Source organism: Myotis brandtii, unplaced genomic scaffold, assembly GCF_000412655.1.
Source record: "Myotis brandtii unplaced genomic scaffold, ASM41265v1 scaffold160, whole genome shotgun sequence".
Classification (NCBI taxonomy): domain Eukaryota; kingdom Metazoa; phylum Chordata; class Mammalia; order Chiroptera; family Vespertilionidae; genus Myotis; species Myotis brandtii.
Window position 1 is genome coordinate 1,316,134 of NW_005355833.1, and position 17,311 is coordinate 1,333,444.

Here is a 17,311-nt window from a genome sequence, read left to right on the forward strand (position 1 = left end):
GTCACTGCCACCTGGCAGCACCGCAGGGCAGCCTAACTGGTGGGTGCGGCCCCTTCCCAGAACAGCCTTGCCCTCCTCCTGCCTCCTGGGCCAAGGAGAGTAAGGTTTCATCCCTTCTCTGTGAGGTGGCCGAAAGCAGGCCCGGGCCCAGGCCTCTCACCTCCAGCTGGCACCGCGCCGGCCTCAGCAGATAGCCTTTGCTCAGCGGAGGCCTTTGGGAGCGCGCCTGCGGGCTGCGTCACCAACCAGCCTGAATGCAGACAAAGTGCTTTGGGGAAAAGAAACGTGTGGTGTGCCCTGGTTTTTTCCAGTAATTGTTTCATGGCTCACTCTGCTGGTAAGATTTTCCAAAATAAGGCCATAGATGGGAATTATATCAGCACATTGGGAACCGACGGCATGCGGACTCTGTCGGCGCTTTGTAAAAAACACCCCTCAATCAGACAGACACACGTCATCGCGGCCTGCTGGGGCTGGGCCGGGGCAACTGAGGCGCCCATTCAGGACAGAGGGGGCCCGGGGAGACCTTTGTTCAGGCTGAAGGCTGTCAGGGGCCCCTCACAGCCACTGGTGGGCCTCTGGGGTGCCCTGGAATTTGCCTTCCACTTTAACTCTTTAAGGGCCATCTCCTTCCCCATCAGGAGAACCTGATTCACGCAAAGCTCTTCTTGGTCGGAGAGTTGGGCGTGGCAGATTCTGCAAGTTATCGGCACCACCTCTAGGGTCCTCGGGGTCTAGCAAGCCAGGGTCTATCTATGACTCTGGGGAGAAGACTGTCAGCGAAGCAGGAAAAGGTGTACTTATCTGTGTGTCCTTCTGGACATTTTAAACACCTCCCACCCCTTTCCCTTTCCCTATGTCTTGTAGGAGACAGACGGTGACCAGCACCCCCTGCTGGATCGAGCTGCACCTGAATGGGCCTTTGCAGTGGCTTGACAAGGTCCTCACCCAGATGGGCTCCCCAAGCATCCGCTGTTCCAGTGTGTCTTAGAGACAGTGGGTGAAGGGGAGGGCGGGCTTGGGGAAAATGGCCACAGAGGAGGTGGAGAAAACTGGAACTCGACTCAACTCACTGTTGTCAAGGAAGAAGACATTTTTCTCCCTCAACCAAAGTGGCACCAACCTGTTCTCCAAAACACAGAAGCAAACCCAGAGATGGGTTTTATGAACAGCTGTTTGCCAAACATTTGCCCTCTGGCCCAATTTTGAAGGGCAAGAAATGCCTTCTGCTTTGGTGGCTTGAGCAAACAGGTAGTATGTCACCACCTGCCCCCTCCCCCGAGCCCCCTCCTTTCTCGATGACAGCAGTCTGGGATGGCACTGTCCAACACGCAAAGGCCTGGAGTGTGGAGTTCACCTTGGGTGTTCCAGGTAGGGACGAGCCTGCAGGGGTGTGAGTAAACCCCATGCCCGACCTTCTGGCGCTTTTGACACATGCCTCTTGAGCTGAGCACCGCGAGCCCCAGCACTCCCTCAGCGGACCCTGCACTGGGAACTGGGCTGACTTGGGGTTGGGAGGGGCTTGTGGTCTCCTCCCGCTCAGAGCAAAGGGATTGGTGTGAACCAGCGTTCAGACCGCCAGGGGCAGTGGGGAAAGCTGGTGGGAGTGACCTCTTTCAAAAACGCTCTTAGGTGTCCTTTCTCACTTTGAGCAGTTAGAAGGATCTGCTGAGGCTCAGTGCACATGCAATGTACAGTTTGTCACATTAATCTCAGAGAGATTTGAATTACGTGAAGTATTCACAGAAAGCAAGAGGTGTTGTGGAGTGATGGCATCCAGGCTACGGCAGCACTACACTGTGTGGGTCCCAGGCGTCAGAGCTCACTTCATATTCTCGTGCATTGGGCTACTGTTTATGTAGTCAATTGCATTAATTTAATGAGCTTTATCATGTGCTCTTTGTTTTATACTTAAATCCTGGGCTGGCACATGGACTGGAAACCAGAGTGGGACCCACGACATCTCCCCCAAGGTGCAGCTTTTGTTGAGAAGACACCTGCCAGCAGTTTTGGAAACTGAAATTAACAGAAGCAAATTCACCAGGAGGGAAAACTCTCAGGCCAACATAGGCAAATGAAAGGGCTATTGACATTTTTTTACACCTTTGAAAATTGCAGGCTTGGTGCAGAGAGGTCTGTCATCTTTCCCCTGGGGTATAAGATTATCTAGTTCTCGTAGAGGATTATCAGTGACAACTCTAGCAGTTATATTGTGTAATAAGTACTGCTCCCAGTGGCAATTAGTGAGGAAACTATTATGAATTATTTCAACTGTATTATGAATTATTTCAACTGGAAAAAAAAAGAGCCCTTTTGCAGAATACAGCAGACAGCATTGCTACTTGCAATTGGTACTTTATTCTTTGCTGCTGTTTTTATATGAAACGACTTATCCCATATTTTTGCATGAATTTCTACCAGGAAAAATAAAGGGGTTTCCTATGGAAGTCCTGTCTTAATTCCAGGTGAAGGGAAGAAAGTATATACTTTTGGCAGGTTATCCACCTCAAATGTGATGACATTTCTGATGCTACGTGGAGAGGTGGGAGGCTTGCCAGAGCCTCGCCTGCAGGATCCTACGCCTCTGAAGCCCCAGCCTTGAGGTTTCCAGGTGGGAGCTGCTCACCACGCCTCCTGAGGACACAGGAAGAGACAGACGGGAGCAGCACTTGCCAGACCTGTGCTAGTCTCTTCACAGGGCCACTGACAGAACTGAGACAATGCACAGCTCCGCATTCCACCTGAGGGCCAAACACTGTGAAGTTTGTGCCTGGTGTGAAAGGACCCGTGGACTGCTGCTTACCGGTGCAGGAGGCCGTCGGAACGCCTGGATGTGCAGCCGTACTCCCGGTCAGGTCTGACCTGTGGTGCGCATTATTCCACTGTGGCCTCTCCTAAAAGCCATGGGCATCGGTTCCTGAGGGCCTGCATTCTCCACCTGCTACACGATCCTGTGAGGGCTTCCTATGGCACCGGCTGTCCTGTAGGTACTTGGCAACTTAGCTTCAGGTACAGCCCAACTTTGGTGATTGAACGGCCGTGTTTGGCTATATATGAATGGTGCCTTAGAACCCTCAATGCTTTGTGTTTTTCCAAAAGCTACTTACTTGGTCCTTTTTCTTTGTAGACTAGACTCCTGTGGGAGGCAGCAGAAGGAAAATGCAGGTAAGCCGACCTTTGGCACCACTGAACGCAATCTGGTCTTACCCAGAGCTTAGGACCTGGCCGCTCTGGTCACAGAGGCTGCACAGGTGCTTTGGGGCATGTGTAACAACAGTGTCCTTTCTTTGTCACAAAACTAGTTATATTTTTTAAGTCCTGTTGTATGAAAGGCATTTATACATTTAACAGCTTTTTTAAAGGACAGCTGAAAGGCGCAAGAGGAAACCAGGGCAGTTCTAGAGGGTGACAGTAGCTGTTAGGTAGCAGTTAAGTGTAGTTGTCCAGGCTCCCCACCAGGTTGCCTTCACCTTGCAGCCCAGAGTAGCTAGCCCTGGGGCGCGGGGCCTCAGCACCTCCCCCAGGAGCCAACTTCTATTCCCTTTCCTCTCCTCCCCCTTCCAAACTTTATTTAGTAACTTCGATCCTTCCAGAGCACACGTAGGGAGCCGCCCAGCGGTTCCGGTTACAGGCCTGTGCTGGAACATCATCTCAGTTGGCCAGCTTCCCGGCGGGCTGTAGAAGACCTGACATTTTGAGACAAGCCTAGAGTCAGGAGCAGGGACTTTGACTCTTAGAACACATGAGGGCAAGGCTGCTGGCAGACTTTTCCATTGTCCTTATGTTGTCTGTGCTGTATTTTTTTTAATCGACCATGATTATTTTTTAAAAATCATTGTTAATGTATTGGAATGAGCTGTAGCACGTATCTTGTGCTTAGTTTTTGTTTTCTTTCTCCATCTCCCCTTGACTTCCTAGAGTGTGGATGTATTCCAAGGCTAAAAGCTTTTACGCAGACCGCAGAAACAGGTTTTCTGTAAGCAGTGTGTGCATGTCATGCATGTATGAGCAGTCGGGAGAAGGCAGCTATCTGACTTCATCCTTAGCTGCCCTTTCTGAGGCTCCCTGTACGTCTCTGCAGGGGCAGAGCCCCACTAGGCCACTCTGTCTAGTCCTTAAAAGGTGGAGGGAGAGGAATCCGCAAACAGCTCGTGGGACTACTTACCAGGGGTTACCAGTAGCAAGAGAGGGCATGAGTTTAGTTCCAGACCCTGTGCCTTACTGTGTGACTTGAAGTGGCGGAGTTGGGCGTTTTCCCAAAATCTCCATCGATGTCTTGAAGTTGTATCATATCATTTTTCTTTGTGTGGCATAAATGTCCCCTTCCAGAATCCCTTCAAGTAACCATCTTCAAAATGTATATCACCCTTTTAAAGAGCATCAGCTACTTCTCAAGTCGGGGGGAAAGTAGAAAAATTTACATAGAGGACATGGATCAAAAATGAAGATGAGGCATCTCTGGTAGAAGGAAATGACCGGACATCCAGGCAACGCTGCAGAAACAAACTTGCCTATCATGTAAACTGGATCGAGAACTTCTCAGTGATTCTGTAATTGATTTTATGCTCAAGTAATGTACACTCTTGCATCCTGGTGTTTTCTATTTATATAATAACTATTCAAGACAGACAACTATTTAATTTTCTTGAAGAAAATTGGAAAGGTCTCTCCTCCCAAAGCCAGTGGCTGGGAAGAGCTGGAGGCACAGCCAGTTCTGATGTGGGCTGAGGGCGCAGAGGCTTTTTTTGGCTCAGCATCCAGACACACCAGCCCAGGCTCGCTAATCATGTCGAGGCGTGTGACAGCAGGCAGCTCTGGGCCTCTCCCTGCCTGGGGGTGAGAACTTTACATGGAGGGCTGGAGCCCCTTCTCCAAGACACCTCCACTCACCCTCCTGCAACAAGGCTGTTCAGGTCGGGACTCTTGGAATGGGAATAGAGCATGGACGACGTCGACCACCTTCACTTCTCAGCCAGCCTGACCTTTTAATACCTTTGTAAAAAGCATGTACGTATTTATAGTGTTTTAGCTTTTTCTAACTTTTGTATCGTAAGAGCAGAGCACCTGGTTAAGCATTGTACTATTGTACTATTAAAGATTTGTCCCCTCTGTCCTCCTCTTCCCTCTAAGTGCCCTTCTAATAAACTTTTCCTGGAAAAGCTCCTGCACCTGGAGCAGTCTCATTCTTGCTGCCGTGTCTGGGTGGGGAGAGGATTTACAAGGGAATCCAGTGGGGCGCTAGGGAGAAATGTCTCTAAGCCCTAATGTCCTTTGACCAAGGATGTGCCACAGCCTCATGTAATATCCCACGGGCCTCACTCACTCTCCAAGGGCCACATGCAGTGCCAGCAGGAGCCCCTGGGTCAAAAGTCCCACCCCCGTTGCATCTGCCTTGGCACGCACAGGTCCTACAGCTGCTGTCTCTCCATTGTCACTTTGCAGTCTTTTCCCCTGGACTTAAAGGCCTTTGAAATGATTAGATGCCACCAGACTACTCTTCCCCTAGGCATGGAGACAGTTTTAGATTCATAAGTGAGGTTTCCAGCTCAGATGACTCTTTAGCCTCCTGTGAAAATTCATTTTAAACTCCCAAGAAGACAGACTTCAACATTTTCTCCTTGGCCGAATCTTACACTGACCCCAGCTGATGTGGATTAAAAACCAGGATGATTAAAACAATTTGGAGGAGGAAGACAGAATGGGGCTGGCACAGTCATTAGCTGGGCCACTTACACAGCAGCCTTCCTTCTAAGGACCTTACCAGAGTTCAGACCCCTCCTGAAGGGAGGGAGGCAGAGTTCACAGGAACTACATCAAAGTCCTCCCTTTGTGATTATTATTTGGCCAATTCTCCCCTCCTGCCCTATAAAGACTCCCCACTAAGGTTTTTATCTAATCTGTATTTCTCAGCAAATGGCTCAAATCCATACCTCTAACCCAACCTGTCCTTTGAGCTAAACTTTAAATTCCAGCTGCCTGTCAAATGTGATTTAAAACATAACACCCACAAACTGAATCATCTATTTAACAAAAATATGTGGCGAGCTAACTCCTTTCCTGACTCCCCATTTTTATCAGTAGCTTCTCTCTAGCTCCCTCTCCCCCTTCTCCAACTCCTGAGCAGCCTGATGCACATCTCTTCCTTGCTCTCCATCACCTCTGCTGCCTGTCCATCAAACCTCCCTTTCAGAAAGGCCTTGCTCCCTGAATGGCCTGGCTCCCCTTGGCACAACCTCCTCTTTTTCTTGTACCTGCACTTACTCCTTCTGTCTGGTTGGTGTTCCCAAGCCACTGCATGTGTTCTTGATGTTCCTCCCCAAGTGATCTCATCTATTCACAGGATTTCAGGCCACGTAAATGCTAATGACTTCCAAATCAGTATTTACAGCCTGGACATCAATCCCAGGCTTCATATCTGTAGCCAGCAGCCTGCGGGCTAAGGGTACGTGGAGATGCCACAAATACCTCAAACTCATAACTTAAAAAGCAAATTCACCGCTGCCCTTATTAAATCATCACCCTCTCCTCTGGCCTTCAGCCCCATTTACCCATCCTATAGCCACAGAAGTCACAGTCATCCACCCTCCCTCACTCCCCACATCCAATCAGTCCTGTTTCCCACTCTCACTGCCCTACACAGGTCCTCTAGCACCCGGACAACTGCACCAGCTTAATAATTACTCTCCTAGTCTCCAGCCTGTTTTCCTGTACATGCAGCATCTGCACCACCCCCAGTGACCTACCTGACCTTAGATGCCCCCACACCCTCAGCCACAGCACACATCCTAAGGTCTTTAACACGGACCACTTGACCTTCATCATTGGGCCCCATGTCGCTCTCACAGCTGGCTGCCTTATACTCTGCAACAGGTTGTTCCTTATACTCTGCTTGGAACGTTAACCCCTCTTCCCCAGGCTAACCCTGGCCCCAGCCTTTCTGACACGCACCACCAGCTCTGTTGGCTAACGGTCACTAATGCTTTGCCTTCAGACATCTCCAGGAAGCCCTCTGTGAATCTATCACCACATTCTCAACTGTCTTCACCATGGCTTTCTCCTCCTCTAGGCTGCGAGTTCCCTGAGAGCAGAGTTTGTATCTTATTTTTATACCCCCAACTTCTTTTGACCACTGCATATTTTTGTTAGATAAATGAATCAATTAGAGCCCATATTTATAAGATTCTACCTCAGCAATACCTTTGCATCCATTTCCAATGTACTAGTCTATAGTAAGTCCTTATAAATAGCCATAGGAATACCACCAAACAGTTCCTGATGACCTTTTATCAGAGCTATTCCAATAGTCTCTTAATCTGTCTCCCTCTAGTCCAGGGATGGCAAATATGGGGCAAAACTGCCACCATTCTCTATCCATGGTGAAACCACTAATCACAGTGCTGGGTCCATTCTCAGCCTCAGAATCCTTCTCAACGCTTCTCTCCAAATAGTGCTAATTAATTAGTGTTGGCTAATACTGCCCGATTTCCTTGGAGTGTAATTATAGTTAATGTCTCTTCTGCTCCAAACTTCTTGACTCCTCAATTACCTCCAGAGGAAACACAGGCCCCACAAAGTAGGATTTCATGGTTCTCTCCAACATCAATCCATCCTTACCCATCACCACTCCTCTAATTGGACTACTAGAGTTTTCCCAACAGAACTCCTTGCGTTATCTCCATACCTTTGTTCATGCCGTAACTTCCACCTATCTGCCCAAATTCATATCCTTTCGGCTCAATGCAAGCATCACTTCCTGTAAGTCAGTGGGTCTCAAAATGTGGTCACTAACCAGTTACATCAGTATCATGGTAGAAACACATTCCGAGGCCCCACCCTGGACCTACTGAATCAGAAACTGGGGTGGGGCCCTCCAAGTGATTCTGATGTGGGCTCAAGTTTGAGAACCCCTGCTCCCAGCTGTGTTTTATACTCCTCCCAACAGTGCTCTCCTTCCCACAAGCAATTAGGGCTGGTCAGGGTGCTCTGCACATTCTGCCCAGCATTCCACCTTTTGTGCCCTCATCTTGCTTGTCCCCTCCTCTCACCCGAGTTGGACGATGAGCTCCTAGAGCAGAGAAAATACATCCTTGCTGAATCTGCAGCCTCTGCTGCACCTGGCCCAGTCTGGCACCAAGAAAGTTCCCAATCAGTGTTGGCTGAACCCTGGATCCTTGTTTCATCAGGTTAAAGGAATAGGTTAGTTGCTTTTTCTCACCTTTTAGACCTAACTTCACCATACATGACTTCCTGAGAATTCCCTGGAGCAGCAGGATTGGTGCAGACCAAGTCCTTGGGCTCAGATGAAGAGAATCTTTTCTCTCTTAAATTATGCTGCTGTTTTCTTACAGTTCCTACCCCAGGCCTCACTTAGCCCATGTGGTTATAGCATTAAAGCCACCTGGTTGATAAGAGAAAGGGGAGAGGCAATGACTGTTCACATCCTTCATAGGAGAGAACCAGGAAGGCTGGTCATGAACTGCTATATGTGCCCTTTTTGTGATGCCCAAATTTGTAGTTATGGGGAGAGAGTATTTGAGTCTATCAACATATACACACAGATATAAAGGGGTCTAGAGAAAAAAAGTTCTTTTCTTGCCAAACCTGTGTTCCAAAGATGCAGTAATAACTATTAAGTCCTGGTTTTAAATCAGTACTTTCCAATGGGAAACAAAGTAGAACTGTAAGTCATCAAGAGCTGGAATGCGCTCAGTGGTGCTCCAACAAAAGGCCCGTACATTGCTATTACCTCTCTTAATTCTTCATTCTGCAAATCAGAAACACCTCGGAACAGAGCAAGACGCTTCCTCTACTAGAAGAACTGCAACACACACATACACACACTTCACTCTGAATAAAGAAATCTACATTAAGAGCAAGACCTGTGATGTTAATAACAGGCATATAGGTCATGCCCAAAATATAAAACTTAGAGAATTTCTAAGACCCTTTCTACAAGAGTTTATATGCCAAAGGTGCAAGCATGGATCACTAAACTAACCTCCAAGTAGAATCTAAATCAAAATTAGAACTCTGCCCTACATAGTCAGCATGCTACTTTATGAGATATACAAATGATGGGAAAGTTAATAGGGTGTTGTTTTCAAGCCAATCCTAGTAGGTAGGTACACTTGACCAGATATTTTACGATTTCTCCACCTACAATCTTTTAATGAAATTTGATACTTAATGACAGAATGCTGTAGCTAAATTGTCTTCCCTATTTTTAAATTTGGGTGTGTGTATGTGAAGGACAACTCCAACTCATTACAGCATTTTCTGGAAGTCTGTCTCCATCAATCAGAGCATTTAATGAATCAGGACCTCTGACCACACTAGACACATGTTTGCTAAATTTAGCTTTGCATCAGCAAACACAAGCTCAGAATACTTCATGGAGCTCTCATCTTACCCTTAGACAGTGATTCTTCTAAGACTGTCTTTCTATGGCAGGCCAAGGCAGGGTAAGGGGCACGCCACGTGCTCTCCCTATGGCCATTGTTAAGAGACTGGCCCGAGGTTGAGGGGATGCAACATCAGCCATGGCAAACATCTTTATCCCCACCTCTCCATGATGGGAACTTGAAGTTAGCCATTTATCACATCTCATGTGGTATAAGTGGTTTGCAGTAATGGCCTGACATGCTCTATGGTCCTTGAACCACATCCCATATTACTCAGCCATCTAAGTCTAGCTTCTCTGAATCTCCAGCTTCTCTGAATTAGATGTGGCCAAGTTCTATAAATAGAGAGCAAGCAAACTGCTTCTGTCAATCTTCTCATATCCTGGCAGGATAACATATTTTAAAATTATAAAAATAACTATGTCTTCATCACTCTAAAATTATTACATAACACACGATTTTCTCAGGGGGAAAAAAGCTTACTGTCTCTCTCCCTACCTTCCAACACTCGTGGACCTTCAAACTTTGTGATAATATTCATCAAACTATCAAATACAAATACAAACCAAAATTAAGGTCCCACTATGTGCCAAACAGTGTGTTATACAAATAGAGAAATATTGCAAGAGGAGGGGGGTAGACAATTCTCTCATATTAAATCCCAGATGGACAGTCCATAATTTGTGAATGGCAACTACAGAGGTCACTTTAGATAAAGTACAACTTTTATTACACTACTAGAGGCCCATTGCATGGATTTGTGCACCAGTGTGGTCCCTCAGCCTGGCCTGCGCCCTCTCGCAATCTGGGGATCGGGCCAAAACCGGCAGTCCGACATCCCCCGAGGGATGTAGAAGTGTGCAAAGCAGCAGGCGGCCGAGGAGAAGCCTGAGCCCAGACCGGGTGCCACGCCGCCTCTCGGTAGCGCTGCCACAGCAGCGCTCGCCAGCCGTGAGCTTGGCGTCTGGCACTGGTTGGTTGGTCAGCTGAGAGGCGTTCCTGCTGTGGGAGTGCCCTGACCACCAGTGGGCAGCTCCTGCATTGAGCATCTGCTTCCTGGTGGTCAGTGCACATCATAGCAACTGGTCACTTAGGCTTTTATATATATAGACTAGAGGCATGGTGCACAAAATTCGTGCACAGGAGGGGGGGGTGTTTAGGATCGGGACTAAACCTGCAGTCGGACATACCTCTCACAATCCAAGACTGCTGGTTCCCAACCACTCGCCTGCCTGCTTGCCTGATTGCCCCTAACTGCTTCTGCCTGCCAGCCTGATCACCCCCTAACCACTCCCTTGCCAGCCTGATCGATGCTTAACTGCTCCCCTGCCAGCCCAATCGCCCCCAACTGCTCTCCCCTTTTGGCCCAGTCGCCCCCAACTGCCCTCCCCTGCCGGCCCGGTCACCCCTAACTGCCATCCCCTGCTGGTCTGGTCGCCCCCAACTGCCCTCCCTCCTCTGCAGGCCCGGTCACCCCCCACTTCCCTCCCCTGCCCGCCTGGTCGCCCCCCACTTCCCTCCCCTGCTCGCCCACAACTGCCCTCCCCTGCCAGCCATCTTGTGGTGGCCATCTTGTGATGACATGGGGACGGCCATCTTGTATGAGGGTATGATGGTCAATTTGCATATTACCTCTTTATTATATAGGATTAGCTCATGATCACTCTTCTTAACCTGGGCCTTTAGTAGATGCCACTGGATTCTTTTATCCCACATTTCCCCTAGAAGAGGCTGATAGCTGAGGTCTTAAAAACGTGAGTTGTCAGTATACATATGCATGTTGGATCCAAAATAGTGAGTTTGACAAACCCTTACATTATTCACTATTTATGCCTAATCCAATGAAGGAAGAAAGGCTTCTCCATATACATCCTCTACTAAACAACAAAATCATAATAATACACATTAGCAGATTTTATATACAAATCACATTTTAATCATCTGGCTTGGTTTAAGCCACAAAATCAAGTTCAAGTTCACAGCTTTTTTTTTCGTCTGTTTTCTCTAACCAATGATCCTAATGTATTTTCTAAAACCTCTCATATTTTAAGAAAAACATGTTCCACCTTTTATTTTGCAGCAAGGAGCTAACTTTCCTTATATTCCTAATGAATGGCTGATCCAGTCATCTCAAAGAAACACTGATGGAATGGTGAATAATCCTTCAGAATAGTAAATAAAAAAAAGTCACCAAGCAAGACAGCCACCAAAGTTCCCTGAAATGGCTCTTCCTGAATGCTCCAATCACTGCAACCTTTGCTCCTGTGGTCGCCCTGGCCTGGCACCGTGAACCCTCCGTTCCTTCTGCTTCTGCCTCACGTCCCAGTGCTTGGAAGATGGAGCACAGGGATCTGAAAGTTGTTTCTGCTAGTGAGCACACTAGACCAAGAAGTAGTGCTCAGCCCCGGTGCCAGCACCACCCAGCTCTGGGACCCTGTGCCATTTAGAGCCATGCAGCGGCCACCACAGTGATGGGTTATTTGCTGTATTTCCAACTCTTCCTTTGGAAACTTTCCCTTTGGTGGTCAGTTCCCCAGGGGCTGACCCACTCAGCCCAGGAAGTAACAGAAGGTACTCAGGGACTCACTGCCTAATGTTTTCACATCCTTTTCTACCTTACTCACTCTTTAGTATTACTATTAGGCAGTGGTCTGTCTTTCAGAGAGGAGGGTATAAAGTGTGACAACACAGCTCTGACATCTCAAGAAAACTCTAAGGAAGAAGAGTTTATTCATGATAAAGGCAATGCCAAAACTTCCGTGTGTGATCACAGACTGTTTCAACAGCCCATTATAGGGAATTACTTAAGTTCCTCTCTGTCTCTTACACACATGCAAACCGCACCCACCCTCCTCACCCCCCAACTTTGTAAAGGGATCTGTTTTATCCCTACCAGAGTAGGAAACCTTTGCCTCATTTATTATAGTCTAAAATGTTACACTGGCTCCTCAATACTTTCTAGCATGAGCTCAGACACTATACTTTAATTGAAATGCCCAGAGCAACTTTTTAGCTAGATATTAACCTGAGGGCCACTGCCACTGGCCCCACCTGTACTATAGCACAAATTGAATCTGCAGCTGCTTCCTTTCTTTTGATGCAAAAGCATCAAAGCTCAGAGCAGCAAGCTCCTCAGAAGCAGAAAATCCAGAACACCCAGGAAAGGTGGCACAAGCTCCTGATGTGCATCCTCAAGTGTGACCACAGGGCATGCACCAGAAAAGCTGACTAAGAGTGGCTTCTTCTTTAACTTGGGCAAATCACACACAACCTCTGAGCCTCTCATTCCCTTCCATTCCTAGAACAAAAAAGCATATCTGAAAAATTATCAGTCCTTACTGTCATTATACTCCTCACTCCTTTACAATATCCCGAGGGAGAAAAACTTTCTCCTTAACCCTCTACTAAAAACTAAAATTAAGAGGATCCTATGAACAAATCAGGTAGCCAACAGGATAATGGAAAGTTCAGCAAAACGTAACGGGGTTGACAGGAAAGTATCTCAGGTAGTGCGAGTTAGCATCTTTGTTAGTCAAACCCTAGTAGGAGTAATTTAGTGTTCTTCATCAGATGAAAGGCCTTCGATTTCATCTCTGTCTCCCCCAATTGCCATCCAGAAGGCTTTGGCAACCTGTGTCGAGAGAAACATGCAACACATTTTAGCCAACAGCTAAATTTCAGCTCATTTCATGTCACACTTTGATTAAGACCTAAAATTCTATACCTTGCCCTCCAACCCTCTGGCAACATATATTAAAACCCTTGAATATCCGGACCCAGGACTTCCACTTCTAGAAATTTCCACTCAAGATATAATCAGAGTTGTGTACTATGGTGATGGGTAAGGATATGCAGAGCTTCACTCTTTATAGAAGCAAAAATTGCACATGACCTGTCCAAAAGTGCAGTGGGTAAATTATGACACATTCATACAACACATACCATAAACCATATATGTTTCCTGCTAAGAACATGTGTTGCGTTGGTAATAACAAACTAAAACAAAATAACTGCGTTTTCCAGCCCAATAGTTAGGAAGGCAAACATGCTGAGTCTCAATGAAAGTTCCATGTCACTCAACATACATTTGAAAAATCTTGGTTTGACTGCAGCAACTAAGTTACTACTGTGTAGACATTCAATTAGTTATAAGTTAAAATCCAATGAAAAATTCACACTAAGACACTTTAGAAATAAAAAAGTATAATCAATCAATAAGTGCTATAATTCTAACAGTATGGACCTTTTGTAGGTAATAAATACCTGACTGATTGTCTCACCTTTTCTGCATGCAACTTTCTCTGCTCGTGAGGAAGTGTCGCAGCCTTGTCTAGGGGGAAAATATATCTTAAGAAATTCATCTAATAGCACAAGAGAATCTGGAGTGTACAATGTTCTAACACTGGGAGATGGGAGATGGGTTTCAAAGACATGCTTATGGTGTAGTCATTATAGCTGTGAGGAAGTTTAAGTCTTACAAATTCTCCAGATGGGAATTATGTGAGTAAATTGGTAGGGGTGTCACTGACTCCACATTAATGAGACACACTGAAAGAAACAGAGGCAAGAGAAGAAGGGAAAATAAGAGGAAAGAGAATAAAGGAAGAGGAAAATTTACCCCAGGGGATTTTTACCACCAGAGGATGGCACAGTCTCCCAGTAACTACATTTCTCAAGATAGCTGAGACCAGAGAATGGAATAGAATTAGCAGTTACCAAATAAAATCCTACTATATAAAACCAGGGAGTAACAATATGGGAACATGTTAGGCACAATGGATTCATCTGCTTACCTTTCATTTCCTTTAACTTTGAAAACAGTCTTTCAAAATTCTCCAAATCTCCTCCGCCCGTAGTAAGACTGGCTAATTCTTGAATATCCAGATCTAACATAGGATCTGAAATAAGGATTCAACACATTGTCACACGTTATTTATATACTAGAGACCTGGTGCCGAAATTCATGCGCAGGGGGTGGGGAGGGGGGAGTCCCTCAGCCCAGCCTGCACCCTCTAGCAATCCGGGACCACTGGCTTCTAACTGCTCTCCTGTCTGCCTGATCGCCCCTAACCGCTCCCTGGGGGGGGGGGGGGAGCACGGGGGGGGGGGGGGGGGAAGAGATCATCCAAAGAGCTTGTATGCATATATGCATAAACCATGGATACAGACAATAGTGTGGTGAAGGCCTGGGGTGGGGTGGGGGTGCGGGCTATAAGGAGTCAATGGGGAAAAAAGGAGGACATCTGTAATACTTTCAACAATAAGGATGTAAAAAGGAAGGAAGGAAGGAAGGAAGGAAGGAAGGAAGGAAGGAAGGAAGGAAGGAAGGAAGGAAGGAAGGAAGTCTTCTTCGCTGCAATGGAACAGCAAACCTCAATCGAAATAATTTCCCGCCAGAAGTCACATCCAAATACTGTGAGACTGAGGACTATAGGGCTGACTATGTACATGCACAATAACAGGCTCACATTCTAGCAATAGACGCCCTGGCGTCCTACACAATCCCACAATCCTCTGGTCGTATACTTCTGGTTTTTCTAGCTCCTCCTTAAGTGGTGTTTCCTTCAGTCGTGTTGCAACGTCCAGAGCCTCTAGTTGGAGAGGATTTTTCTGTTCTTTGACGTTGATAGCTGTTTACTATTTGGAATCCGTGAAGTTTCTGGAGTACTGCCGCTGCCATGAACATGTCAGTCCCAAGCGCACTCCTGAAACAACCGCCCATTCAGTCCACGGCTGGCGCCGTCCGGTTCGCAATGAGAAAGGTACTGTGCTGAGCCGTTTTCCAATCGGATGTTCCTCTTCCTTCCCCAGCACACTCCAAACCTACTCTGGGTCTGACCACACCAACCCCACAGACCCTTAAGACCTTCCCCCCTATTTCTTCGACTTTCCCATCAAACTCGCATCCTATCATGTTGCCTAGGGGTCCCCCTAACTGCTCCCTGGGGGGTAGGGCCGGCCTGGGCGAGGGGCTGTGGTGTTCTGGTCTCTGGTCGTTCCACCATTTGGGCTTTTATTATATAGGATGTGCTAAATACACAGAATCCTAGGGCAGTCAATCCTGGCTTTGATTAAAGTCACCACTGAATGAGTGCTCTAGGTACTGGCCTCCAACTCAGAGGGCTTCATTCGCCCTGCTTGGCTGCTAGTGGGCCTCACAGACGAGCAGTAACTTATTTTATCCTTACAACATTATAATGAGGCAAGGCACACAGTTTCCATTTTAGAGATGAGAAAACTAGAGCTTGGTGTTGAAGTGACGTGCTCAAGGTCACAGCTAGTAAATGTGACCTTGGGTTCAGTCTTAGGTGTTTCCAACTCTATAGGCCACACTCTCCACTAAGGTACACCGACTCAGCACTAAATGCCTGAAATTTACACCATCTTTTACTGTACAATGTATATTTTCACATCTATTACTGACAACCATATAAGGTGGCTAGGACAGATTTCACTGTCCACAATTCACACATGAAAAAATCCGGGTTTAAAAATTACAACTCATCAAAAATTACAACAATTCAGAGGTAAAGCTGGTTTAAACTTCTGTACTCCTACTACCATCTCAGCATGTTGCCTCATTATCAAAGTTTAATGAGAATTTAACTCATCCTCCACTCCAGGCCAACCATCCCAACACACAGGTCTGTCTCCTTCCTTTGAATGCTCCCACACTTCGTGTTTACAGAACTGTCTTGGCACTGGCATATGCTACTTTGTATTCTGACACCTCGCCACATTGCTATACTAAAGACTACCATAGTAAGAGAGTTTGCTTTGTATCTGCACCACTGAGTGCTTTAACTTGCACCATTCCATTTCACTTTTGCTACAGCACTGTAAGGAAAGATCTGTTAACCCCTATTTTACAGAAGGGGAAACTAATGCCCATGGAAGCTAACTAACTTACTCCAGGTCATTTCATTACTAGTGGTAGAGCCATGATTTGAACCCAGTTGTCTAGGACTCAAGCCCACAACCTTAACCATTACAAGGCCTGTCTCTGCATTTTTGGACTGTAAGCTCCTTGAAGACAAGGATGATAACTTATAATCCTTTGTATCTACTACAATGTCATATAGATAATTTGGTGTTAAAAATGTATTTTGGTTAATAAATTTGTTTTAGTTCAGTGGGCATATCATGCTGGCAACTGGCATACAGGGCTAGAGATAAAAATTTGTGACTTGTCTGTGTATACATGATAATTGAACTGTGGATATGGACAGAACCACTTCATGCTTTAGCTACAGATTTGGAAGAGGAGTTTAAGTGGAGCATTGCAGAATGGCAATATTTAAAAGCTGGGTAAAAAACAGGTAAGTTTCTAAAGAAAGAGAAGGAATAACCAGAAAGACAGAAAAATCACCCAACTAAGATGTGTCGGGTGAGTCAAGAAAAGATATTGTTTCAAAAGGGATTGCTCCCTAATATTGAATGCTGCCAAGAGGCCAGGAGGAGAAATGAAAGACATCTATTAGATTCAGTGGCATGGAGTTTGTTGGTGAGCTGATTTAGTGGGAAATGGAGGCAAAAGTTAGATGGGAGTGCACTGAGGAGTGAATGGGAGGTGAAGAATGGAAATAAGTTTAGTAAAGAAAGGAGGGAAACATGGAGTTGAAGTGTTTTACATCTGTTGGTTTTATATATACTAGAGGCATGGTGCACAAAAATTTGTGCACTCAGGGGGGTCCCTCAGCCCAGTCTATGCCCTCTTGCAGTCTGGGACCCCTCGGAGGATGTCCACCTGCTGGCTTAGGCCTGCTCCCTGGGGGATCGGGCCCAAGCTGGCAGTCAGACATCCCTCTGGCAACTCGGCAGCCCTCGGGGGATGTCCACTTACCATCAGGGAGCAGACCTAAGCTGCAGTCGGACATCCTTAGTGCTGCTGAGGAGGCGGGAGAGGCTCC

The 17,311-nt window shown here is 46.6% G+C and overlaps 2 protein-coding genes across 4 annotated transcripts in view; one reads left to right on the forward strand and one right to left on the reverse strand.

Annotated features, from left to right (window-relative positions):
- SMAD3 (SMAD family member 3) overlaps positions 1-5,162 on the forward strand; it is a 116,753-nt gene extending 111,591 nt beyond the window's left edge. For 2 of the 3 annotated variants that reach the window (XM_005862078.1, XM_005862079.2), the window contains exon 9: positions 868-5,162. In XM_005862078.1, the coding sequence (XP_005862140.1) occupies positions 868-991 (124 nt within the window). In that variant the 3' untranslated portion in view covers positions 992-5,162. The remainder of the gene's footprint in view (positions 1-867) is intronic. The other variant, XR_001361275.1, reaches the window with a different exon arrangement.
- A 6,152-nt stretch (positions 5,163-11,314) lies between these two features.
- Positions 11,315-17,311, reverse strand: part of AAGAB (alpha- and gamma-adaptin binding protein) — a 45,265-nt gene continuing 39,268 nt past the window's right edge. Inside the window, exons 10-12 of the mRNA XM_014536297.1 lie at positions 14,195-14,299; positions 13,682-13,731; positions 11,315-13,032 (exon numbers count right to left, since the gene is read on the reverse strand). Of these exons, the coding sequence (XP_014391783.1) occupies positions 12,955-13,032; positions 13,682-13,731; positions 14,195-14,299 (233 nt within the window). The 3' untranslated portion in view covers positions 11,315-12,954. The remainder of the gene's footprint in view (positions 13,033-13,681; positions 13,732-14,194; positions 14,300-17,311) is intronic.